The 27,442-nt window shown below is 38.4% G+C and overlaps 1 protein-coding gene across 2 annotated transcripts; it reads left to right on the top strand.

The window, feature by feature from the left end:
- Positions 1-853: 853 nt before the first annotated feature.
- Positions 854-26,892, top strand: copb2 (COPI coat complex subunit beta 2). 2 transcript variants are annotated; one of them, XM_057856801.1, is made up of 22 exons: positions 854-993; positions 1,357-1,494; positions 1,566-1,652; positions 5,399-5,525; positions 12,702-12,850; positions 12,919-13,065; positions 13,148-13,247; positions 13,324-13,466; positions 15,905-16,104; positions 16,182-16,292; positions 17,855-17,943; positions 18,024-18,130; positions 18,217-18,360; positions 19,990-20,120; positions 20,182-20,389; positions 20,488-20,598; positions 22,168-22,382; positions 22,454-22,592; positions 23,058-23,195; positions 23,304-23,381; positions 26,332-26,472; positions 26,547-26,892. In XM_057856801.1, the coding sequence occupies exons 1-22, from the start codon at positions 991-993 to the stop codon at positions 26,640-26,642; spliced, it is 2,802 nt and encodes a 933-aa protein (XP_057712784.1). In that variant the 5' UTR covers positions 854-990; the 3' UTR covers positions 26,643-26,892. The 2 variants fall into 2 exon arrangements, with proteins under 2 accessions (XP_057712784.1, XP_057712783.1); XM_057856800.1 differs by having other exon boundaries at positions 26,329-26,472.
- Positions 26,893-27,442: the final 550 nt, after the last annotated feature.

The following is a 27,442-nucleotide window of genomic DNA, read 5'->3' as shown; positions in this document are numbered from 1 at the left end:
TTTTTGTTTACATATATTTTAATAGAAAGTGTGTTTTATTATGAACAATTTATCCCCAATACCACCGTAGTCGTAACGGAAGTTATAGTTGCAAATATTTAAATTTTTTAAATATTTATTTATTTATTCGAACTTACATGTAAACTTACGGTACATGCATATAAACATCAGCTTCACAAAACAGTCAGTGGGCAATTTTTTGGACACAGATGCATTCAACAAGCTTACATTATAATTGCAAAATAAAAAGACAGTAATAAAAAAAAAAAAATACGTAAGCAATTTAACATAAAAATAATATAGAAATTTTAACCATAGACTTCAGGGGGAAAAAACATACATTCTTACAGTGTATGACTTTTTTTTTCTTATTATTTTTAATTGCGAATTAGTCTTATTGGTTTCAGTGTATAATCTACTTCTGACTTGAAAAATGCAAATATAGGAGGTTTCTTTGCAAATTTTAGTTTGTGAATAAAAAACTTAAAAAAAGAATCATAATATTATAAAGAATTGTAAAAATTATTAAATATTCAAAACTATTATCCCTGGGGTAAATGTAGTCACAAATAATGTATTTTAAATTCAAATTATATGGGCAGGTAGAATCAGGCAAAAAAAAGGTCTCAAAAGCAGTCCAAATTTGTTTTGTTTTTCAACATTCAAAAAAATAAATGTATTTTTGTTTCCATGTCATGTCCACTGAAAGAGCATGCCTCATTAAAATCAAGAAATTTATCAAGAGAAATGTTAGTTGGATATATTTTATGTAAAATGTTTAATATTTATTTCCTTCATCAAACATTTACATTTTTATGGTATGCTGTGCGTGCTATGCTATCCGCCACGTCACAACAACAGTTCCATCTCCCAACTCTCGCGAGATTTGACTTCCCGGAAGTTCCACGTCAGTGCTCTGCACGTAAATCGCAACACTCAGATATCTGTATACTATTCTCTCATCTTGTGTCGACGAAACGGCGATTAAAAATGGTGAGCCACTTTTTATGACCAATATATCATTTTTTTATTTCTCTTAGCTAATATTTGGCTATGCCTTTTGTTTGTTTTTCTTGAATGTATCCACCAAGGCATTCTTGGGAATAGCTTAGCTGCTAAACTAGCTTGTGTGAAGAATATCCGCGAAGTATGGGCTATAACTTGCTCGTCAATAACTACATAGTGTCGACTGATTTCTAAAGTTATTACATATTTGATACAAATAAACCAATTAGTTTTTTAATATTAATTGTGACCGGGCTAGCACTGTCATGAATTATAAGCCAACGTAGTAGGATAGGTTCCGTCTCGTCCAAGTGTTAGCTCACAAATGCAATTCGTGTCTGAATTTCTCAGCCGCTGAGGCTTGACATTAAGCGGAGGCTGACAGCCAGGTCCGACCGTGTGAAGAGCGTGGACCTTCACCCAACCGAACCGTGGATGCTGGCCAGTCTATACAACGGTAGCGTCTGCGTGTGGAACCATGAAACACAGGTAAAACTGATGAGGTGTCATGTCAACCGATGAAGAAGAATATGTATAATGATTTGAACATTTTTGGACAGACCTTGGTGAAGACCTTTGAGGTGTGTGATCTGCCTGTCAGAGCATCGAAATTTGTTGCCAGGAAGAACTGGGTCATCACTGGAGCAGTAAGTAGCACATCTTTTGAGTATTTTCATGTAATATTTGCTGTAGTTATGTTTTTTGCTTGTTGTTGTTAATTCATTAGCTGCCATTGATGACGATAGACGTGCAATCCATTTGAACTGACAAGGCTGACATTGAACGCTCTTGTTTTATAATAATAATAATAATAATAATACATTTTATTTAAAGGTGCCTTTCTGGCACTCAAGGTCGCCGTACAAACATTTAAAATATTAAAAGTGAGAAAATGAAAGTATATAACGTATAAGGAAATTTAAAATATTAAAGAGATATAGGGGCAGTTAAAAAGACCAGAACTAAGTGATTATTGTGTATAGGCTAGTCTAAACAGGTGAGTTTTGAGTTTTGTTTGAAAAAGGGGGAGGGAATCTGTGTTCCTGAGATCGGGTGGGAGTGAATTCCAAAGTCGGGGAGCCGAGCGGCTGAACACTCAGCTCCCCATGGTGCTAAGGCGAGCGGGGGGGGGGACAGACAGTTGTATGGAGGAGGAGGATCTAAGGGCACAGGAGGTTATGGTTATGGATGGCCTTGAATGTGAGGAGGAGAACTTTGAACTGTATTCGAAAGTGGACCGGGAGCCAGTGAAGCTGTTGGAGGACTGGAGTGATGTGGTGGATGGATGGGGTACGGGTTATGATGTGGGCAGCTGAATTCTGGACCAGTTGGAGTTTATGGAGAGTTTTACGAGGGAGGCCGAAGAGGAGGGAGTTGCAGGAGTCCAGACGGGAAGTGACAAGGCTGTGAGCCAGGATTGCCACAGAATGTGGTGTGAGGGAAGGGCGGAGGCGATTAATGGTGCGTAGGTGAAAGTGGGCAATCCGGGTAATGTTATTGATGTGCGATTGAAAGGAAAGTGTGTTGTCGAGGATTACTACTAAGCTCTTGACTTGGGGGGAGGGTGAACCAGTGGAGTTGTCAATGGTAATGGATAGAGGTGTGCAAAATTTCCGATTCTTAGGTTATTCGCGATTCGGCCGTGGAAGATTTGAGAACGATTCACAAACATCCAAATTCCGATTATTGAAATATGCCAAGTAAAGCAGAAGTACGACACACTCAGCGCGCCGCGTGGTCTTCGGTACGCAATTAGGGACGGAGCGAGAGTAGCTAAACATCATGCTTCTCATTACCTGGCCCCTCGGGTAACGCCAATGCTCAACTCACGGCTCTAGCTCAACTCATGCCACGAGATAAAAAAAAAAAAAACAACAACATACCTGACTGCTGCCGAAAAGCTGCTACAAGCCACATTATGTTACGGTAGATATCATTTATATAGGACTAAATGCATTATAGCTTCAGTATCGTTACCAGCACATCTACAAAAAACTAGATGCGGGCGTTAGTAACGGCCGCCATCTTAAAGCAGTACACTTCCCTGCAAGGCTGTTGTTGCGAAACTTCCAAGCGAACCTAATTAACTTTTTATCTAAAATACTCCTAAATCGGTAAAATATTGACTTGAATCTATCTTTAAAATAGTTTTAAAACTTTCACATGATGAAAGTAGACGAAAGAGAAATTATAGAATAACAGGAGTAATTTTAACAACTTTAACGGTTGATTCACAACATTAAATTAATTGAAAGTAGTTTAAAGCTGCTGATATAGAATGAGGACTGGAGTTTTTATTTACTGTTATTTTTGTATATTTGTTTACTGCTATATGTTAACTTGATACTGAAATAGTAGTTTGGTTTAGCCTGAGAGGATTTTTCAACAATTTTGGAACTAATGTACAAAACAAATTAAAAAAAAAAAGGAGTCGGGTGCATCAATAATCGTTTTATAATCGAATCGGAGCCTCTGAATCGTAATCGAATCGTTAGGTGCCCAAAGATTCCCAGCTCTAGTAATGGATATGTTATGGTTATGGTATGGTGAATTTAGAGCCAACGAGGAGCACCTCAGTTTTATTACTGTTAAGTTTTAGGAAATTGTGGGTAAACCAGATTCTTATTTCAGTGATAGTCAGTCAGAGATGAGGGCGGGAGAGAGGAGGAGGGTTCAGAAGTGAGGTAGAGTTGGGTGTCGTCGGCATAGCAGTGAAATTGGATGTTGAATTTACGAAAAATATTGCCAAGGGGAAGTAGGTATATAATGAAGAGTAGGGGCCCCAGGACAGAGCCCTGAGGCACACCGGAGGTAACAGGGGAGGGTCTGGATTTAAATGACATTAGTTGGATATATTGACTGCGCTCAGAAAGATAGGAAGAAAACCAGTTCAACGGGGTGCAGGTGATGCCAATAGTGGAAAGGCGGTGGAGGAGTGTGGTGTGACTAATTGTATCAAAGGCTGCAGATAGGTCTAGGAGGATGAGGATGGAGAGCAGGCCAGAATCAGCTGCCATGAGGAAGGTCGTTGGTTATTTTAACGAGTGCTGTTTCAGTGCTGATTGCTTTTAGTGCAATTGCCAAACGCTAACTTGGAATTAATCACAAATTGCTTATATTTTTAAATGTTAACTTGCTGTTAACGTCAAATCGGTTGCGTTATTTAATGCTAATTGACGATAATTGCAAATTTGTCACCTTATTTTTTGTTAACTGACGGTTAAATCACCAAATTGTCAAATTATTTTCTGTTAACTCACTATGAGTGTCGACTTAGTTAAGTATTTACCGTAGTCATTAGTGTCTTGTCATTTTTTTGTGATTAACTCATTAAATGCTAGGGGCGTGCGAAATTTCCGATTCTTAGATTATTCGCGATTCGGCCGTGGAAGATTCGAGAATGATTCACAAACATCCAAATTCCAATTATTGAATTATACCAGGTAAAGCGGAAATAAAACACAGCGCGGTCTTCAGGACGCAATGAGGAACGGACTGAGAATAAATACCATCTTCAACTCATGCCGCTAGATAAAAAAAAAAAAACAATAATACCTGACTGCGGCCGTCAGCCACACAAACGGCGCCCAGTTGCTAGTTGCTACAAACATACGGCTATGGTAGATATCACATATATCTAGAACTAGATGTGAAATGACAGACGGTGGCCGTGTTAGATCATATACCAACAACTAGATGCGAAATTACACTTTCCCGCGCTAGTAAACAGGCGCCATCTTAAAGCAGTAGACTTCTTTAGAAGGCTCTGTTGTAGCGAATCTAATTACTTTTTATTAAAAAAAAAAAAACACATCTGCAAAATCTTGACTTGAATCTTTCTTTAAATGATGAAACAGTTTTAAAACTTTCATGTCGAAAGTAGACAGAAGGGCAATTATGGAATAACGGGAGCAATTTTAACAACTTTAACGGTTGATTCACAACATGAAATTAATTGAATGTAGTTTAAATCTGCCGATACAGAATGGGGACTTGAGTATTTTATTTACTGTTTTTAATGGTTAACTTAATATTGAAATAGTTTTTTGTTTAGCCCTAGAGGATTTTTGAACAATTTTGGAACTAGTGTACAAAAAATTAAAAGGGGTGGGTTTGTTTGTGGTACATCAATAATCGAATTGGAGCCTCTGAATTTTAATCGAATCGTTAGGTGCCCAAAGATTCCCGCCTCTATTAAATGCTACTGACGGCGATAGACGTGAGGAAAACTTTAACATTTCTAGCTGAAGGATGATAGGATGAGCTAAACTATTGCACATCTATCATCGTCAATGGCAGCGAAAGACCTAATTTGCTGCGTAAAGTTTGCTATTTTCCTGCAAGCACGAGCCACTTCTTTTCCGAGCTTCAAATGTCTTTTGTGTCTTGGCAGGATGACATGCAAATCCGTGTGTTCAACTACAACACCTTGGAGCGTGTTCACATGTTTGAGGCCCACTCGGACTACATCCGTTGCATCGCGGTCCACCCCACTCAGCCCTACATCCTCACCAGCAGCGGTATGCTTTTCTTGTAATCCACTGGGGGGAAAGCAGTCATTTCGCCACTTCTTCAACCAGGGGAGGAAACCTCTGGCTACCAATACAATAGGATTTACGATAAAAAGCTCACGATAATGATGATCTCACAATTAAGGTTTGGCATCGAGCGTCGATGGGATCCGGGACTAACACTCAGATGCTCCCAGAATTGTTCGAATTTTTGAATTTAGATTCAATTTTTCGGTACCCTGACTGCCGATCGGAAAAATATAGCTGCCGAACACCACGAAGAAGCAGCCACGTGAAGCTTGTGTTTGTGTGTTGCAGCTTGATTTCAACCATGGACACGGTGTGGCGGTGCTCAAAAGTTTGGCTCACACAGTTATACAGCTGCACCCGAATGGACGGACATATTCAAGTTCAAAGAATGAGATTTATGTACAAGTTAAAAATAGACCTTTGAGAAATTCATAGTTGAATGAAAGTTCATATAATTTAAAAAATAATCGAAGTTAAGAAATTAGTATACACTAGGCCTGTCGCGATAACAAATTTTAGTGTGCGATCATTTATTTCATAAATTATAGCGATATGCGATATTATTGCATCCCCCCATTAAAAAAAAAAAAAAAATTACAATAACATTGGGAGAATACAGTATAAATAGATCACGTACACCCATTTAAACGCAATAAATGTTTACTCTTAAATTTAAAAATACTTTTTAAGAAATCACAACTAAAAACAATAGACCATGCCTCTTTTAAGTAAAAGACAACAATATTAATACTGCACAGAAACACAGAATAAATAAAATGTGTTTTTTAAGAAAAAAATAAAATTCCACTTAATAATTTAAAGTGCATGTGACACGAAAAAGCATGCTTATTTCATAATTCACGCTAGGGCTGGGCGATATGGCCTTAAGCACGTATCACGATAAATTGAGCAGATTTACCTCGATAACGATAAATGACGATAATTCACCTAAGCAGACTGTTATATAATTTGAAAATCTGAATCAATGCATGAAATACAGATGAACCGTTTCTTGTTGATTTATTTACCAGCTTTCAATTTAATATATTTAACAATTGTACATGCAGTCTTAGAGCTGAAACGAGTACTCGAGCAACTCGAGTAACTCGAGTTTAAAAACTGATCCGAGTAATTTTATTCACCGCGAGTAATCATTTGTTTTGACAGCTCTAAGCGTCACGTTTTGCTCGGACTACATTTAATGCGGGACAACGCGCTGTCACGTGCGGAGAGGAAGAAGGGGGGAAAAAAAACTTACTGCAGCCGACAGCCGCCACAAACGACGCCGACGTTGCTAAATACTAGCCCGCACGATGCTACGTTGGTACAGGTAGCGTCTCATAGAGATCACATGTATGTTGAACTAGATGCTAAATGACAGACTCGGCCGCGTCTGGGCAGCTTTAGTAAACAGCCGCCATCTTAAAGCAGTAGAGCGCTAAGCGCTAATAAAGAGCGCTAAGCGCTAATAAATAAGATTAACGTTACTGTTCTGAAGTAACGTTAGCCCTGCGGAGGGCTAGGTTTCTATTAATTATGACCACTGTCGATGCTTGGCTAACGTGTCTTACATACAGGCTTTAACATAACATAGCATTGTGGAGTGATGAGGGTGTAAAATAAAAACTTAATCATGCTAACTATCAATTTTAGCTCAGTAGTCATTGCTGGATAAAACACCAAGTAGCACTGGTGCTAATGTGCTCCAATACAGCCTGTATCATACATTTATTTTGAACACTGCAAAAACTCAAAATCCTATCAGGACTTGCAGTTTAGACTAACTTAAAACTTAACTAGAACTTAAAAATGGCTTGACACAAAGAGAAATTCAATTGAAAGACGTAGGAAAAAATCCAAACTTTTAAGTGATGTGTGTTATCAAGCGTAACGGCATTTTTAGGTAAGATATATATATATATTTTTGTAATAAGATCTAAAGTTTTTTGAGTCAAAGCAGTGAATTAGTCTTTTTTTTTTTTTTTTTTTCTTTCTAATTCTAGTTACATCTGAGATGCAATTGTTGGCTGTTTTCAACAATATACATCGAAAATAAAGACATTGATTGACTGAAAATGGTTCAAAATTAGATGAAATGTCTTGTTTTCTCATGTATATTTATAATTGCTCTTCACCTAAAAATATATTTGTTTTATCCGATTACTCGATTAATCGATAGAATTTTCAGTCGATTACTCGATTACTAAAATATTCGATAGCTGCAGCCCTATGCAGTCTAAACATTAAGTATACAAATATTTATTGTAAACAATAAGAATTCAAGTATGAACATTTAAAACAGCTTGTATGGCTTGAACAATGTACATTGTCAAAATCAATATGCCTGTGCAAACATGTCATTGTAACACAAATTACTTACAGCTTGAACAGTACACTTCAAAAAGACAACTTATTGTTAATGGCTGCTGTGACATAATTACTCAACACAAGTGTTTACTGCACGGTTTCAGGGTTTTTTTTCCCAGTGCATTTTTTAATACATACACACACACATTAAAGCTGCATTGATCTAATGACACAGAATTAAGCACATACAGAAAAATAGCTGGGGCCATTAAACAGTTATATTATAATTTTCACTGTTAGATTGTACTTTATGCTGAATGCTTTACCATCACAAAAGCTATCAGAGAAATCACACACAGACAAGAGATACACAATAATGCGATAAACTAATGCTGCATTCCAGAGAAGTGGGAAGTCGGATTTATCCCACTCGGATGGTACCAGTTCCGATCTCAAAACGTTCCAAGCAAATGTAAACAACAAAGATGGCTGATCGCGACGAGGTGTTTTTTATTTTGGCCATCCAAATACATTTTGACCTCCAGCGAACCTGCCTTCCTATAAGCGATCAAATAGTAGAGGAAAAACGATGGCTGCGTTATAGCACACACTGTAAACTGCCTTTTTTTAGTTACATCCTTTGCTGATCGTCAATATAAAAACATAGCACAACAAAGATAATTCACTGTATGAGAAAAAAAAATACATGGCGTCTCAAATAAACTTGATTTACTTCATTATTGTGTTATCATTCAATACGTTTTCATGAGCGCCAATTTGTCCAGTGCCATCAGATTGAAACAACTTGGAAGTCGGGGTAGTTATTTTATCTCCGACTTCGCGACTTGGGCCTACCAGTTCCAGTGGCGTTCCAATGATATTTTCCAACTCGGAGGTCGGAAAAGTCCGACATCCCACTTTTCTGGAACGCAGCATAATTGCTAGATGCAGTCAGAGACCAATTCACTCATTAAGTTCAGCTGTTTCAACTTGTTTAGAGCCGCTATCCTACTCCATCACGTTCATTTGTAGCGTTGACCGCTAGCGTTAGCCACTAGCGTTAGCCTGTGGCTTGGCTACCAGTAGAAAGCATTGAAAGCATCCTCTTTGGAAATCGTGAGAACAAGGGAGGACAACGGGTGAAAGTTCGTCTGGGTGCCGCCAAGAGTCTATTTAATGTCGGGTGAAAGTTTGGCGAACCTCCATTAAGCAACACTCCATCACGTTTGCTTGTAGCGTTAGCCGCTAGCGTTAGCATACCGGGCTCGTTTGATTGGCTTCCTGATAACCACGTGATTCCATACGTAAGCACACTGTCTGGTTTCTTAAAGGGGAATGAACATAGCTGAACAACACAGAGTTAAAGCGGGATGAAAAGACTATATATTTTTTGTTTTATTAAATTACCGAATTTACCGTCATGGTCAAAATAACGTCGGTCATCGTAAAGAATTTCGGTACCGGTAAATTTTCGGTTTACCGCCCTGCTCTAATTCACGCTGTATCTTATGCTCCTGAATGATATGGACGGCTTGGATGTGTGTGGAAGCGATCGCTATATTTATTTAGTTTTTTGAATCCCACGCCTTGAAAATGAGTGACTTCCGGCTTCGGTCTTGCATTGAGGAGGAGGGCGCTGTGACGTGTACAGGTGAAGGCGTCCTCTTCACTAAACAGCTGTACTGTTGTGTACTAAGGATTCAGCTGATTGTGCGGATTAATACGTTTATTTTTCGCATCACGCCAGCCAAACGGCTGCAGAAAAATCTTGCTTTATGAGGGAGAGGCGTGTGCGCCTTTTTGGAGTTTCAAAATGTTCCCAATCACCGTGGATATTGGCCAAAACAAACCCTACTACTGTGGGACCATTGGACTTAGGAGGAAGTGACTAAACATCTTGTTTTGTATTATGTCAAATACAAATACAGCGATTACAAAGTACACACTACAGACTTTCTTTAAATAAAGGACTACTTACATTTGATCATTGATAGGCATTTAAAAAGCTCTCCTCGTGCACATTAGCTGCACGTTAGCTGCACAACAACTGCAGCTGCCCTCCTCCGGGGAACGAACTGTAAATTGCTCTCCGCCGGGCGGTTTGCCGATCCGCGAAGACAATCGACAACCCAGTCGTCATGTCAAATAATCCGGGCTAGTTATGTGTGATTTTCCGCTTCGAAGACTTTGAAACATCACTCGGTTCGGGTTAGCATGTCGGCTAGCTGTCACGCCTCTTGGTTTGTTTACATTTTCCGAAGCCAGGGAAGGGAAATGACATATGTCCGATTTAGGTGTCATAAAATATCGTTCGGGAGGTGCGACAGTAAAGGTGAAGTCGACAGTTTTGACCATTATGGAATTTTGCCATGTCGTCCTGAATAAGTGCATTTTTATTGTTTCATATTCCATTTAGCACAAGACTGTTATTTGTCATGACCATGCCATTTATTTTTCAATTGGGGAAAATACTTGGATAAAAAAAAATATCCTGTAAAAATATTGAAGTGAAGAGACAGAAACAATGACATTTTGCAGCTCTTTTTATCGCATTTTCCTCGTTGTGAATAGTTCCCCCTCGACGGGCTGACTGGTCCTTCTCAAGCCATTTATTTAGCTATTGGGGAAAAATACTTGGATAAAAAGAATATCCTGTAAAAATATTGGAGTAGAGAGACTGAAACAATGACATTTTGCGGCTCTCTTCGTCGCGTTTTCCTCGTTCTGAATAATTCCCTCTCAGTGGGCTGAATAGTAAAACCTATGAGCCCATTCACCCACTGACGTAATCCACCTGTTGGGGACGCTAGAGCCCTATAATGGTAGGCGTGGCTAACCGGCAGATTAAAAGACTAATTTCTCGTCATCTGCGCTTTGCTAAATTGTTGTATATAGTCAAATCGTCTCAAAATATGATTCTAATTAATATAATAATGCTATTTAAGACTTTTTTTCTCCTGTCATATGCTCTTTAAGCATCTAGGGCAGGCAAATGAAAACTTTTCCCCTCATTGCTTCTGCTATGGCGTTCCATGTGTAATACAGTGGTACCTCTACATACGAAGTTAATTCGTTCCAGGAGCTTGTTTGTAAGTCAAAATGGTCGTATGTCGAGCAGGAATACATTATAATTCCATTAATTCGTTCCACGGCCCAAAAACCCACACTACATCCTTAATAAATACTGCTGTTACTATTGTAAATGGCAATTACAAAGAGCAAAACAAATAAAATATGAATAAAAGTCAGAATAACAATAATATAATAATAGCAATAATATTAATAATACAGTACCTGTAATTATGTAACGAATCGGGTTCTAATGTGGCTGACTTTTTTGCTGTACCTGAACGCACCGCGGGGCTGACGGTGAGCAGGAGAGCGCTATTTTACTTTCTGTTTCGATCCTGGCGTCAACAGCAGTGGACACTCGGCGAGTTGATGGAATCAATGATTAGAAACCTGACAAAGCTGGCGATTTCTTTGGCGATGTTACCACAATAAGAACTGTCACCTTAACTTATAAAGACTGGGGAACGTAGGAGGACCACCGACCAAGATCGACATTCCACGGCCCTATTGTCGACCCAGTTCATGGATGCACACACCATTCTTATGTTTTGCTATCATTCACATCTTTATTTCAATGGTAAGCGTCACCTTTTCTTTTTTTCCCTCCACCTGTACTAAACTTAAACTGCACTAAACTAAAAACTAGCCTGCCTGCCGGAGATGGTCCACAGTCAATCCGGAGCACTGACGTGGCTGGGTATACGTTGAACAATGGGATATAATGTGAACAAATTGGCTCCGGCGCTATTTTTTGCCGGACCCAGAACGAAAATGTATTTTGCGTAGTTGGTAACAAGGAAGCCGAACTTTTAACAGCACATCAGCTGCACGCGCGCACGCAGGTGCACACAAGGCGATAAATCGCAGCGGAAAAATTACAGCCCTCATTTTTATTTACCGTGCGATAAATGGTATTATTGCATATTGTGACAGGCTTAATATACACTATGCAATTTTTTTTACCCGGCCTATTAAAAAACTATGAATCGAGATTGGTTTGCAACAGGAATTGAAACATGGAATAGGAACATGAACCGTTCAAATTTAAACGATGCCCAACCCTACTCACAAATATGGGAATTTGACAATTATCGTTACATGGGTCAGGAAATCTTTACAATATTTTACTATGCAAGTCATAAACAGAAAAACAACCTCTTTTCATCCTTCTCCTGTGAATTGTATTGAGTTTATCACTATTAGACATCCAATTCATTTCAACTGGGAGGGTGGCAGCGAATAAACGAATGTTCACCTCACCACTGACATCCCTCCCGCTTCAAAGGGACGGCAGTCAATGGCAACCAATCAGGGCCTTTTAAGTCATTTGCTGTTGATTTTCAGTCAATTTCTGTTGATTTAGAGGCATTTCTGGTTACTTCTGTTGATTTTGGATAACAGAACAAGGACTGACCAGGGAATCTCGCCAAATGAATAGGTAGTGACCTGTAAATGCCTTAAAATGAACAGAAAGTGACCTCTTAATACCCCCGAAAATCAGAAAGACTAGCTATGAATGCTCTGGTTTCGAAATGTTCCTTCTCCTCTCCCAGTCCAAATCTAATGGACGTCTAGTGACACCAGTGGCAGCCTTTGAGTTAACAGAGACAGTATTCTAGTGGAAGATTTTGTTCAAACAGAGATACTTTTTAAAAACGATGTATTGATTATTGGCAGGAGCACATCGATAACCTTTTGGGACAGAAACTATCAAGATATAACACCATTTCAATATTTTGTCACACTCCTATCTTCAACATGTCCATTTCTTTTTAGATGATATGTTGATCAAGCTATGGGACTGGGATAAGAAGTGGTCCTGCAGCCAGGTGTTTGAGGGCCACACGCACTACGTCATGCAGATCGTCATCAACCCGAAGGACAATAATCAGTTCGCTAGTGCCTCCCTAGACAGGACCATCAAGGTTGGAAAATCTTGTTGCATCTAATCTCATGAAAATTCAGTGTCGTAGCTGTCATTGCGTTGTTTCAGGTTTGGCAGCTGGGCTCGTCGTCTCCCAACTTCACTTTGGAAGGCCACGAGAAAGGGGTCAATTGCATTGACTATTACAGCGGAGGAGACAAGCCCTACCTGATATCAGGGGCTGATGACCGCCAGGTCAAAATCTGGGACTATCAGGTACAACGTCTTGCTTTGGCAAAATTAGAAATGCTTTTTGGCTTAAGAATGTATTTCTCATCATGTTTCCTTAACAATTTAGAACAAGACCTGTGTTCAGACTTTAGAAGGTCATGCCCAGAATGTCTCATGTGTGAGCTTCCACCCAGAGCTGCCAATCATAATCACCGGGTCAGAGGATGGTGAGTAGGAATTTCTTGCCCCCCTACCCCCCCTACGATTTTGGCTTTTTACAAGCTTATTTCTTCTCGCTTGAAGGTACGGTTCGTATTTGGCACTCCAGCACGTACCGACTGGAGAGCACCCTCAATTATGGCATGGAGCGGGTTTGGTGTGTATGTGGTCTGAGGGGCTCCAACAATGTAGCACTAGGCTATGATGAAGGAAGCATCATTATCAAAGTGAGTAGAAGTGGCCAAGCTCTAATGATCTCCATTGAACTCATTTCATTAATTTGAAGATGTTAAAATGCATACAAAAACAAAATGTTTGTGACTTTGTTATTTTATTTTTATTTTATTTTTATTTTATTATATTTTTGTTATTTATTAACTATTTATATGATGCAATATAATAGAATGTAAAGCAAAAGTGTGGTTTAACTCATCGGCTGTCACTGATGGCACTAGACATCCAATCCATTTGAAGTGGGAGGGGCTGGCATGATGAATGATTGTTCACTCACAATTAACCACAAATTAGTCTTTCGATTAATTTCAAATTTGTTTTTTTGAGTTAAGTGGCTTTTTTTTGTTTGTTTGTTTTTTTGTCGAGTCGCGATTGATCACAAATTTATCGCAGGTTTATTGATATTTAACTTTAAATTTGTTGGATATTTTATTAACAGGCTGGGCAAGTTAATGCTGTTAACTCTCAAATTAACACAGCTAAATTGTTTTCAACTGCATTAACTCATTTCCAAAGATTTAATATAACTTAATATTTCATTGATATGGCAGTACATTTAAATTATGAGTGTCACATTCACGTTCCACTGCGTTTGAATTGATTATCGGATTGTGTGAATGACAGTGTGATTAATGACGATAAAAATGTATAATGTTTGTATTTAAAGTTAAAATACATACCGTAATTTTCGGATTATAAGCCTCTACTTTTTTCCCTCATTTTGAAACCTGCAGCTTATAGTCCTGTGCGGCTTAGTTGTTGATTTATCTGGGTTGATAGGTAACACTTTATTTGACAGCAGCGTGATATGGCTGCCATAATCATGATACTATTGTCAAGTTCAAACCACAATCCTTAGGTAGACATTTATAATATTACCAGAAATAAGGACAGAAGGCACTCAGTTTTTGTTTTCTTGCGCAAGGAGAGCAGGAGGGACTAGACAGTGAAATGCTGGATTACACTATACAGTCACCAAAGTTGCTCTAAACCTAAACCCTCCTGCACCCTATATTTTTATTTAGGGGTTGGCCCTAGCAACAGATGGGTGTCTCCCTACAAGGGAAGGGGAAGCAAGCTGGAGACACCCTTTGGACTTGTTAGTATGTGTGTGCTGGCTATGTGTGTGCATTTAGGTTTACGTACATGTGTGCTAATACATTTCATGATGCAATGGCGTCTAAGTAAAAATGGCACGTCAACCTTGATTTCTTGAATGTACCAGACAGTCTAATTTGCTAATGTCTGCGGCTTGTCCTGGAACTCAGACCGGCCTAAACCGGTCTAAAAGGCAAGGCAATTTTCATCATGCGTTAGACATCTCTGGCGTAATCAAACACTGTAATATTACTTCAAACATTTCCTATTCTAGCAAGCATTTATGATTAACCATGATTATATTGATTAAATGAACTGAGATCAAGTGATTATATTGGTTATATATGAGCACAAGCAATTATTTAATAAACCATCGATAATTATCTCAACAACTATCATGGGCATTGAGGAATGCTTATGACAGATGTCATTAAGTGTCATCCGGCAAATAGTGTCACCAACTCCATTTACGTCCAGCTCGGATCTTTTGCAACCATTCAAAAGTGAGATAATTTGCCGCATGACACAAAATGACATCTGTCACAAGCTTTCATTAATGCTCATTGCAGTGTCATTTCATAATTATGAAGGTCTTATGACAGCCTTATGGCCCTACTGTCAATTAAAGTGGTAACAAGTACCATTACTAGCTATTAATGAAAGAACTGGAGAACAGTAATTGAAGAAATAATTTGCACAGAACATGAATTTTTATTGTTATTTACACCTTTCGCGCTGGAATGCATGCTAGGAGGCATGTTGGACAAAAAAAATGTTGACTGTCTCCCCCAAGGGAACACTGATGGCCAAATGAAGCTTGATGGTGGTTCATCAGGTCTTATGACAGTCCTATAATGCCGCTGTCAAATAAAGTGCTACCGGTTAATCTTTTGGTGTAAATATCCCATAATACATTGAGGACAGCTGCGGCTATGAACAAATGCCGTTTTCGTGTCAAATTTGGTGGGTGTTGGCTTATAATCAGCAGCGCCTTGTAGTCCGAAAATTACGGTATTTATTTGGGCTTTTACAATAAACGCGTGCTAACTTTTGAATTCATTATCTGATTGTGTGTATGCCAATGCAGTTCATCGTTGTTAATCTTACGCCATTACTGCAATTAAAATGTGTAATCATTGCCCATCCCTGTTAATTTGTGATTAATTACAAAATGAATCCATAAGTATAAATACTATGGACTACTCAAATCCTTTGCCACCAGCCCTCCCAGTCAAAATAGATTGCACGTCTATTGCTGACATCGGCAGCCTAAGAGTTGAGTGTTAACAAAAAGGCAAATCTCCATTTTTTTTCTCTTGTTTTTCCCCACAAGGTGGGCCGTGAGGAGCCAGCCATGTCAATGGACACCAGCGGCAAGATTATTTGGGCCAAGCACAGCGAAATCCAGCAAGCCAACTTGAAGGCAATGGGTGATGCAGAAATCAAAGACGGCGAAAGGCTCCCGTTAGCTGTCAAAGACATGGGCAGCTGTGAAATCTACCCTCAAACTATTCAGCATAATCCCAATGGAAGGTATGACGAAGAGGAGGTGTGCCGGCAGTTTCACTCTCGCCAAGCTGCCCGATCTAATTTCCGGCTCTGGTTTGTAGATTTGTTGTTGTATGTGGCGATGGAGAGTACATCATCTATACCGCCATGGCACTGAGGAATAAGAGCTTTGGATCAGCACAGGAATTCGCATGGGCACATGACTCATCGGAGTAAGTGTTTTCTTTTAGGTTTTTCTGGGATGCTTTACCATTTAGGGCTGCTACGATTAATCCACAACTAGCAGATTATCCATGCTAGAGGTCCAATCGTCTGCTGTGAATTGAAATGAGTGTATAGCTAGTAGATGCCCTATTCGTTTGAAGTGGGAGTGATAGCGCCGTCATTGGCTGCCCTTGAATTAATAACAATGGCATATTCATTATCACTTTTCCACATTGTTTCTATTCATGTTCTGTTCAATTCACATTTGAAGTTATTCACAAAATATTTCAGAATTAGTAGGGAATGAGCGAAAGTTCATTCGCTGCCAACCCTCACGTTTCAAATGCATTGTACGTTTTCTAGTTACACTCATTTAAATTCACAGCAGAAGGATTAAAATAGCCATATGATTGGACATCTATCATTGTCAATGGTATTGAAAGACTTATGCATATATTAGTCCAAAAATTGCTAAATATTCTCTGAACAATTTGTAATTTATATATGAATCGATTTTTAACTTCATAAAAATAATCTGTGAAGAGTGGACAATCAAAACTGTTTGTGCCAGCCCTAAATTGGTGTAATCGCATAATGTCATCAGTAGTGGTGAATGAGTAAAGCAATTATTTGGTGATCTACCGTAATTTCCCGAATATAAGGGGCACCCGTGTATAATGCGCACCCCAAATTTACTTGTAAAATCTAGGGGAAATTATTGTACCCGTTTATAACGCGCACCCTAATTTTAGCACCAATAAATAGAAGAATACAAGAAAACAGAGCTTGTGTACAGATACAGAGATGTCATTTTACTGACTGGTGAAACACAGCACAAGCATAGCACATTGGTAGTTAAAAACATTAACGTGAACTGACAATATTTACGGTAATAATATGATTTGACAACTTCTCCAACTTACCAGAATCTAGGAGAAAACAAAACAGATGTGACTTTTCTTATAAAGGCTGCTGTATAACTTGCTCGTTTCCTCATGATGAATAAATGTTTCTTCCATGGATTGGTACGGTAAAATGAAAGTGAGAACGTAAGTCGGAAATCCGTGAGAGCTCATAGCTGTCAACACGACAGTAACCAAAGGAACTATTGTTATTTGGGTTTGAGTTTCCCGAGGGACCGATATAGTTGACGGACACAGGAAGTGTGTGTCCTTACATTTGTTAAGGTCCGAATTGCGGAGCTGCAATAAACGTCGACTCAAATGAGTTCAAGAAACTAAATTCTGTGCTTTATGAAGAGTGAAAAAAGCAGAATTTAACACAGATGAAATCATTCGGCCGATTAGAGTGAAGTATTACCGAAACAAAACGGTGACGTCACGTACCGTAATGGTCGACAACGGGTCGCCGCATACGTTTCTTCAACACAACGTGGCCGTGTCAATGAAAAAAAATCGGTTTATATATATATGTAATACATATATATTTCTGTCTCCATCCATGTACCCGTTTATAATGCGCACCATGAGTTTACCAGTTGAGTTTGGGGGAAAAAAGTGCGCGTTATGTTCGGGAAATTACGGCATGTTAATATATCCCCTTTAAACAGGTACGCCATTAGAGAAAGCAACAGCGTTGTGAAGATTTTCAAAAATTTCAAAGAAAAGAAATCATTCAAGCCTGATTTTGGAGCCGAGGGTAACGACAATGCTACAATCCGATGGACTTAAGGTTTTTTTACGTTATTAAAATTAAATGTTCTTTTTGTGACCCCGCAGGTATATATGGAGGTTTCTTGCTCGGGGTGAGGTCAGTAAACGGTCTGGCCTTTTACGATTGGGAGAACACTGAGCTGATCCGTCGCATCGAGATTCAACCAAAACATGTATGACCCCGCCATCTTCTGTCTTTTATGTCTCTGTTCGTTGTTTGATGAGTTGATGGTGACGAATTTTGAAACGTCACGTGCAGATCTTCTGGTCGGAGTCCGGCGAATTGGTATGCATAGCTACAGAAGAGTCTTTTTTTATTCTTCGCTACATGGCCGACAAAGTTGCTGCCTCTCAAGAAAACAACGAAGGAATAACCGAGGATGGCATTGAGGATGCTTTTGAGGTTTGGGTTTATTAATTTCAGTTGACAACGATAGATGTCCAATTCATTTATATTGGGAGGAATGGCTGGGAATGCTCATCTTATAGTGCCATCAACGTCACCAGGCGTCTGATCCATTTTGACCAGTCATAATAGATTGGTGGTCAAGCGCCATCAGTAGCAGCCAATAAGTTAAGACAGTTCCTCCAGTGTAAAAACTGATCATCTCAAAATCTGCAGGTAGATTTACAGTATTCACTAACTTTGTGTTGTGCTCGTTAGTAAAATTGATATATAACTCGTTGGCTGCCATTAACATTAATACACTTCCAATTCATTTTGACTGTAGGTCAAAATGGCTTGAAAAATAAAAACCAATAATAAAATTGTATGATTTTAATGTTTCGAAATAAATTGTTTCTGTTTGTTTATTTTGATTGTTATTTCATTTATTCATTTAAATGATTTTTCTTTTAAAAATCATTTTATAAAAAAGTATGATAGTAATTGGTAGAGTTGTCTGATAATGACTTTTCAACCAATATCCCGATATTGCCCAACTCCAAAAATCCGATACCGATATATGCGGTTGTGGACTTAACATATTATGGCTAATTGTATGGTGATGACCCACTGGATGCTTTAATAATGATAAATGTAACAACGTCAAGGTTTTCCAAATAAACATTCGACTGACGTTATGGGGGGAAGTGTTTATATAACACCACTATATTTATTGTTGAAATCAAAAGTGTTTTTGTATCAGTGCAAAGTGCCAATAAGGTACTTATTCTGTGCTCAATGTGTATGTTGTGGGTACACAAATTGACGGATAGCGCACAAATCAGGCTCGAAAGAGAAATCAGACGCTGGAGTAAAGTTAAATACTTTACTATTACTTTACTTTTTTTATTTTTTTTTAACTGACAACAAAATATTGTGTTAGTAATATGAAATAGTCACAAAATAAAGCAAAGTATACACCACGTGAATTGAATAGCAACTAGTAGTACTGCTTGCAAGCAATGATATAATGTAACCACATTTTACCACAAATGCAAACAAAACTAAATATACACATCTCCAATATACTACACAAAGCTCATGAATATAAAAGGAAGATTATAACTTGTATAAGGCACAACAATGTGGTGGGATGGCAAGAACTGCTATGGTACACTGGCTGCAGATGGTAGCTCGTCTATTTAGCGCTCTCTATTCACAATGAGCTCGCGTTGACAAATGATTACGTCAACATAAAGAGCTAGAACTTATCAAAACTAATTACACCTAAGCGCCAGTAGGGGGCGACAACACCAGAAACACAGGCAGGCAATATTAAGTAAACATGACAGCCCTGCCATTTGCATACTGGCCCTGAACCGATAATGAAAAACCGTTGTGAATATTAGCCAATATCATTTTAAAATGCTTATATTGGCTGATATTATCGGCTGCTCTATAATATCAGACAACTTTATTAGGTATAGTCAAGCTTTTTTTTTTATTTGCCAAAAATAGTCACTTAAGGGTCAAGGCATTTCCTGTAGGGTTAAAAACGCAGCGTCCAAATATCTGCAGTAATTTGTGTGAATACTTAACTGCAGTGGACTGGGGAAAGACTTGTATCCTAATTATCTCCTGATTCAGGTTCAGGGAGAGATCCAGGAGATCGTCAAGACCGGCCTCTGGGTTGGTGATTGCTTCATTTACACAAGCTCTGTCAACAGACTCAACTACTTTGTCGGGGGAGAAATTGTCACCATAGCTCATTTGGACAGGTCAGTTATATAGAATTGCATTGCAATAGGAGATGATCTAAAATTTCTCGTCTCTGCACAGAACCATGTATTTACTGGGTTACATACCAAAAGATGACCGCCTTTACCTGGGAGACAAGGAGCTCAACATTGTCAGCTACTCTCTGTTGGTCTCGGTTCTGGAGTACCAGACCGCCGTCATGAGGAGGGACTTTGGAATGGCCGACAAGGTGCTTCCCACAATTCCTAAAGAGCAACGGACCAGGGTGGCCCACTTCCTGGAAAAACAGGTTATTAGCTTAATATCTATAATAATTGACGTCTTTTTGTGTGTGTGTTTTTGTTAGCATATTGGTTAAGTTTTTAATTAAATTTTCTTCTTTCCTAGGGTTTCAAGCAACAGGCGTTAGCTGTGTCCACAGACCCTGAGCACAGGTTTGAGTTGGCGTTGCAGCTGGGAGAGTTGAAGATTGCCTACCAGCTGGCTGTAGAGGCAGAGGTAACTCTCAATTCATTAAACAAAATTTACAAATGTAACTACGGTTCTATGAATCCTGTATGACCGCCAGAAGAGCGGTGCTGAAAGATCTAAGTCTAAAGGCTCTAGGCCAGTGATTCCCAACCACCGGGCCAGAGACCGGTACCAGTCGGTGGCGTATTTGTTAACGGGCCACAGAGGAATAATAAGTCATTTGTAAACGACCGTAATAGACCCTGTGCCTCCTGATATGCCTGTCTACTCTATTGACTAATCAGAGTAGAGATTTGTGTATGTCGTCCTCTTGTGGTTGACCGCCATTATCCCTAGGTTTTTTTTTTTCTTTTTTCTTTTTTTTTTTTCATAACTATAGCAGCGCAGCGTCAATCAGTGTAGACAATAACGTTAGCTGCTATTGGCTGTGTGTTGCGGGCGTCGTCGTCTTTGGACAGCTGTTTTACGTGGAAAAAGCCACCTGATGAGCCAGATGAGGAGCCTATAACCAAGTCCATTCTCCATAATATGTGGCGAAAGCTAGCAAAGAAGGCAGAAGAGCATCATACCTCATGGCGAACCGTATTGCTAAAGCCAAAAAACCTTTCACGATCAGAGAACAACTCATTATGCCTGCAATCAAGGATATTTGCCGTCAAGTTTGAGGAGAGGCCACGGTGAAAAAAAGGTTGATTCAGCGTGTCGTGAGTTCTATTTTCGACACACTTAATGTTTTGTTTTGTTTTGTTTTGTTTTTTTGCCCCGTTGTGTTATTTTATATTTACTGTAATTGTAAAACAAACAAGGCCCATACACATCGGTCTGTGGTGCAAAAGTGGTTGGACACCACTGCTCTAGGTAATAGACTATTATCTAGTTGAATTGATAGGGCTGGCAGAGAATGAATGAATGTTCAAAAGAATTTGATGTCTACGAGTGACACTCATTTCAAATAATAGCACCATTCCGTTCACACGTTTAGTTTGTGTAAACGCTTCATAAAGTCTTTGCTTGCCACTGACAGCGAAAGACGTCCAATCCAATTGAACTCATTCTCCATGTCCAATGCTAGTACTGTGCGATATAGAAAAAAATCTTATCACGATTTTATATCACATTATGCCATGATATACAGGTAGTTTCCGGATTACGAACGCGTTATTTTCCTATGCTGGCGACGTAACCTGAATTTCCATGTAAATTGGAATTAACCCTTTAAAAACCCCTAAATAACCCCAAAATCTCAAAATAATGATCCAAAAAACATGTATTATACGTGTGCTGTCCTCTCCAAGACGTTGGAGCTAAATCCAACTAGGTAGACAGTGAGCTAAGCTCCGAAATGACGATGTCAGACGTCCGTGTGGTTTGCTGACTTTTTCAGCTGCTCATGACATCAGCACTTGCAGAATGAACTAAAATAAAAATGAAATTAAATAAGTTTCATCTTCAATAACAGTAATTAGGAAGGACATGAAATTTACATTGTGGGAACAGGTCTATTTATGGCATTAATGATGATAGACATGTAAATTATCAATAGAAAGTTTTCCACAGCCAAACTTGTGAATTGTTCGCTTCTTTTTCCACTCTCAGTCGGAGCAGAAGTGGAAGCAGTTGGCCGAGCTGGCGATTAGTAAGTGTCAATTCGGCCTGGCCCAGGAGTGTCTTCATCACGCGCAGGATTACGGCGGACTACTCCTCCTTGCCACTGCGTCGGGAAATGCCCCAATGGTGGGCAAGCTGGCCGAGGGCGCCGAAAGAGACGGCAAGAACAACGTGGCCTTCATGACCTACTTCTTGCAGGGGAAGTGAGTACTGCCATCGCTCAAGGGTGGGATTTGATGAAAATCCCCAGCATTAAGTGTCATTTTCCAACCAGACTGGATCAATGTTTGGAGCTTCTGATTCGAACCAACCGTCTACCTGAAGCTGCTTTCCTGGCTCGCACGTATCTGCCAAGCCAGGTGTCCCGTGTGGTCAAACTATGGAGGGAAAATCTAGCCAAGGTCAACCAGAAGGTTAGCCATTTTTTCCCCATGTTTCTCATTAAGTTTCTCATTGATCGTTTTTGTAGATTTTCCATCCCCAAAAATATCACAATTACTTCATTAGCCATTGGCCGTGATAAACGTCCATTCTGTGTAGCTCTTTTCATTATTCTGCTGGGAATTGAAATGGGTTGATTTCTAGTAGGCGTCCAATCTATTTGGAGTGGGAGAGTGGCAGCGAATTTACAATGACACACTTCCACTCCTTATTTATTTTTGATTCACATTTAAGGATGTTCACAAAACATTGCGCATATTTTTTTTTTTTACATCTTTCACCGTTTACATTCCATTGAATCTCATTGGCAATTGCAAAATCCGAAACATTAAATTCATATTTGGATGTCTAAAAACATGATATTTCACCCTAAAGCTCCTAAATGAATGGCATTTTATAGCTGAATTTTTTGCTCAAGCCACATCTTTGCGGCGCAGGCAGCTGAATCCTTAGCAGACCCCACAGAGTATGAAAACCTGTTTCCTGGTCTGAAAGAAGCGTTTGCAGCTGAGAGTTACCTCAGAGAAAATTGCCTAGGCACTTCTCGGCCTGCCAAAGATTATCCTCTGGTGACAGTGAGTTACCGACAACAAAACTCTTAACCGTTTTTTTCTTTTTTTTTTTTTTTTTTTTTTTTTTTTTTAATGTTAGCACATGATAACCAATTGTTGTTCCCCTTTCAGCTTAATGAAGACAGGAATATTTTGGAGGAGGCTCAAGGATATGAGGCAAAGGAGACTGTCCAGTCTTCTGTTATTGAGGTTTGTTGCTTCTCTACAATGGGGTATTGGGGCCAAACAAAGAAAAGACCATGGAGTTTAAAAATGAAGTCATCATATTACGAGAATAAAGTCATACATTGTAATACTATGAGAAAAGTCACAATATTACGATGAAAAAGTAGCAATGTTACAAGAAAAAAAAATAATACTGAGAAATCAATCGTAAAAGAACGTAACGTCACGTAATTTACGAGATTAGTCGTAATATTACATATCTTTATGTAATATTATGTAACTTTACGTTATATTACAAGAGTCATACATTGTAATACTACGAGAAATTTTTTTTTCGAAATTAAATTATTACGTAACTTGACGTAACATTACGAGATGAAAATAACATGATGTAATTTAACATAAATTGAGATTAAAGTCCTAATATGACATAACTTTACATATACGTAGGAATCCACTGTGGCTAATTTAGTTAAATTAGCTACTACGTACTTTACATAGCCCTCTTTTAAAATGAACAATATTGAGAGGATCTTGTTAGGCTGTACCTTACAATTGGTTTCTCAAATAAGGAAACCCTTACATCAAATTTTTATCAACATAAGGATTTATACTAGTACTTTGTGGCACCGAATTTTATTCATTTTACAAACGTATGAAGCCGCTAACTGAGGTAAATAAGTCGAACTGCAGCCATACAAATTATATAACGTAAAGATGCGTAACATAGCAATTCTAATCTTGTAATTTTGAAACATATTAGTTGTCCGATAACTAACTTTTTAACCGAATATAAATGTAAAAACCTCAATGCTTTCAAAATAAAATAAACATATTTATTAGTTGTCTGATAATAACTTTTTAACCGAATATAAATATAAAAACTTCAATGCTTTCCAAATAATTCTGTAAAAATTAGGAGAACTTCAAGTTTTAGAAATCGCATGTGAATAATCTAAAATGCCATCGCATTACAAAGACAGGCAGGCAATCATCTGACATACCATTGCAATGACAATTCCCAAAATGCATTTTGTGGGGATTTTCCACAGATTTTTGTATTTTATTATACTATTTATATAAACTTTTTTCATTTTCTTAGTGACTATTTTTTGGTAAGGCAATTTATAATTCAATATTTTTTTTAATCATTTATTGTTCATTTAATATTTGCACCATGAAAGCAAATTGTCACATAACAAATCCCAAGCATCTTAGTTTGGAGACATCCAATGGTCAATTAGAATGGCTGTTGTGCTAAACTGTGACCAGCCCCTGTACAAAGGCAAAAGGCTTCTACATTCACTTTGAAGGCAATATGCATATTGCCCCAAACCTGATACCCAATAATCTTGGACAACTCTCGTATTTGTTTATTCTTGTTACTTTTTCTGGTAATATTGTGACTTTTTTCTCATAGTACTTAAGGGTGTAATGGTACATGTATTCGTATTGAACCGTTTCGGTACTTGGTGTTCGGTTCGGAACGGACGCGTACCGAACGAGTTTCTGACGTAATGTAACCCTTACTTTTCAAGGCTGTGAGTCGATCGGGTTACAGTTTCTTTGTGTAAATTATATTTATTCCGTCTTCTCCAACACGGTAGGACAAAACGTCAATGGCGCGACAACGTGGCCGCCGCGAGAACGAAGTGAAACGTGGCCGTTAAAGTCAATCTGCCAATGCACACCAGTCGCAGTGCAGCCGCGTGTTAGATGCGTCCCAGAAGCGGCAAAAGAACGGCAAAGTTTATTATTTGACGAGAGACGTGGCCCTCATGCGTCAATGTTACTAACTAGCAGACCGGAAGTCACTCGTGTAAAAATACGGTGGATCCGGTCGATTTTCAACTTAATATGCAATCGTAACCCACTTTTTGAGTCCATCAGATCTCTTGAGTGGTAGATCGGGGCACAGTTGACTTGTTTTTGTTGATTTACAGTTGTCTTCTCTGCTGTAATAATAACCAACATGGCCCCGTGTTCAATACAAAATCCTCCTACCATAACAAAACAAGTAGGAACTCGTATTCATATAGGAACTAAAGTTATACAACATAAAATATACAATATAAATGAATACTACATCACATTTGTAAAATACAAACACATAATAGCCCATTTAAATAAAAAAATTGAAATGAGCTAAAGCACCTGTAATTAAATAATAAAAATAATACACAGATCCTGCTTACACAATTATATTTAATTTCTGTGTGGCGCTTTAACTTGAGAAAATCCACCAATAAAGCTTTTGATAACCGTTCATAAGGGGGAAAAAATCTTTGAGGCATTTCATTTGTAAAATACATGTTAAAATCTTTGTCATTGGGATTGCTTTTCTCTTTAGCACAGGACTTTTTTCTTCTTTCTTTCAGAAAGAAAGCTGATCAATACGTGGGGTCTGAAAGGCAAATTGTTGTTGGATTATTATCTTTAAATATCCGCTACTTTTTTAGCAGAATTCTAGCTTTGTATAGGCTACGGTTCCTATTGTTGAAAGCACAAAAGTGTGTAATAAACAACTAGCAAATTTATATTTTGCATTTTGTTTTCTTACTGTACCGAAAATGAACCGAACCGTGACCTCAACCGAGGTACGTACCGAACCGAGATTTTTGCGTACCATTACACCCCTAATAGTACTGCAACGTATGACTTGATTCTAGTAATATATCGACTTTAATCAATGCAATACCACCCCCCCCTCCCCCCCGGCTCAATACACAGTTGTACGTCACTCATTAAAAGACTTTTTCAGTTTTCGTTACATTCTGATAAAAAGGATTATTAATTCTTTGGCTGCTATTGATTGTGATCAACATCCAATCCATTTGAACCAGGACTGTCAGCCCTCCTAGTTCAAATGGATTGGATGTCTACTTGTGATAAACTCACGTAGAGTTTAAATTGAGTTTTTAAGAGCCTCCGATTAAACTAAATAAATAAATAAAGATGACTTCTCATCCAGCAGAAAGAAGAATGTGAAGAACCTTTAGTATCATTCGCGCCTGAAGTTCCGGCAGACTCTTCAGTCATTCCTTCAGAGCCTGAAAGTGTCCCTTCACAGATTCTGGAGGAAATCCCCACATTCTCACAGTCAGAAAAAGATAAGGTAAGATTAATCTTTCTCATGCTTCGATTCCTTTTATTTTCAGCTGCTCTTAATATGATGGCTTTTGTGTGCAGGTTCTGGAAGAGCTGGAGCTAGATCTTGACAATTTGGACGTCGATGATATAGACACCAGCGACGTAAACTTGGATGATGACTTTCTGGAGGACTAGAAATCGACCACATCGGAGATTATTTAAAAACAGAGACCAAACACCCCCTGCTCCTTTTTTTGTACTTAAAAATGTTCTATTGTCAACTCACAGATGATCTCAGTTGTTTTATCCTCAGAGGAATAGTACTTTATCAGACTCCATTTTGTTTGCCATTTATTGACTGTTGGAGATCATTTCACTTTATTGCATTGACCTACATTTTATGTCTTTGTCCATGCATTCAGTTCAATAAACTGCAGTTGCTGTACATATCCAACTTTTTAAGTTTTCATAACAGCAGTTGGGGTGGGATTGTTTTTATATTCAACTTATACAGGGTGGGTGAACAGATGACTCACACCTAATTTTTCCTAGATGAATTATATATTTTTTTTTACCCTTTAAGGTCAATGGATTGGATTTTAAGTACTAAAACATTCACAGCCAATTTTCCCGGTTAAGACATCATCGCCATCAATGCCATACGAGTAAAATACTATGGGGGGGTATTGTTACTTAGGCCGTAAACCATTGTGTATTTTATTTCATTTTAAAGAATTTATTTTACTAACATTGTATTTAGGGTCGAAGCGATTATTTTAGTAGTGGATTAGTTAATGAATTAGTTAGAATAATCAAGTAATCAGACAAGGAACATAGAATATTAAAATACCTGAGCTGAGCTTCAAACGATATTAAAAAAAAAAAAGACCTAAGTACAACAAAAGAACTGGCTATCTTGCATAGCAAAAGTCGGCTAGATTAAACGCTATAATTATTTTTTTTTTAAATGCTCTTAATAAATGGTTCAAACATTC

Source organism: Corythoichthys intestinalis, chromosome 14, assembly GCF_030265065.1.
Source record: "Corythoichthys intestinalis isolate RoL2023-P3 chromosome 14, ASM3026506v1, whole genome shotgun sequence".
In the NCBI taxonomy this organism is placed as follows: domain Eukaryota; kingdom Metazoa; phylum Chordata; class Actinopteri; order Syngnathiformes; family Syngnathidae; genus Corythoichthys; species Corythoichthys intestinalis.
Note: the sequence above shows the minus strand (reverse complement) of the source record. Positions and strands in the feature narration are given on the sequence as shown.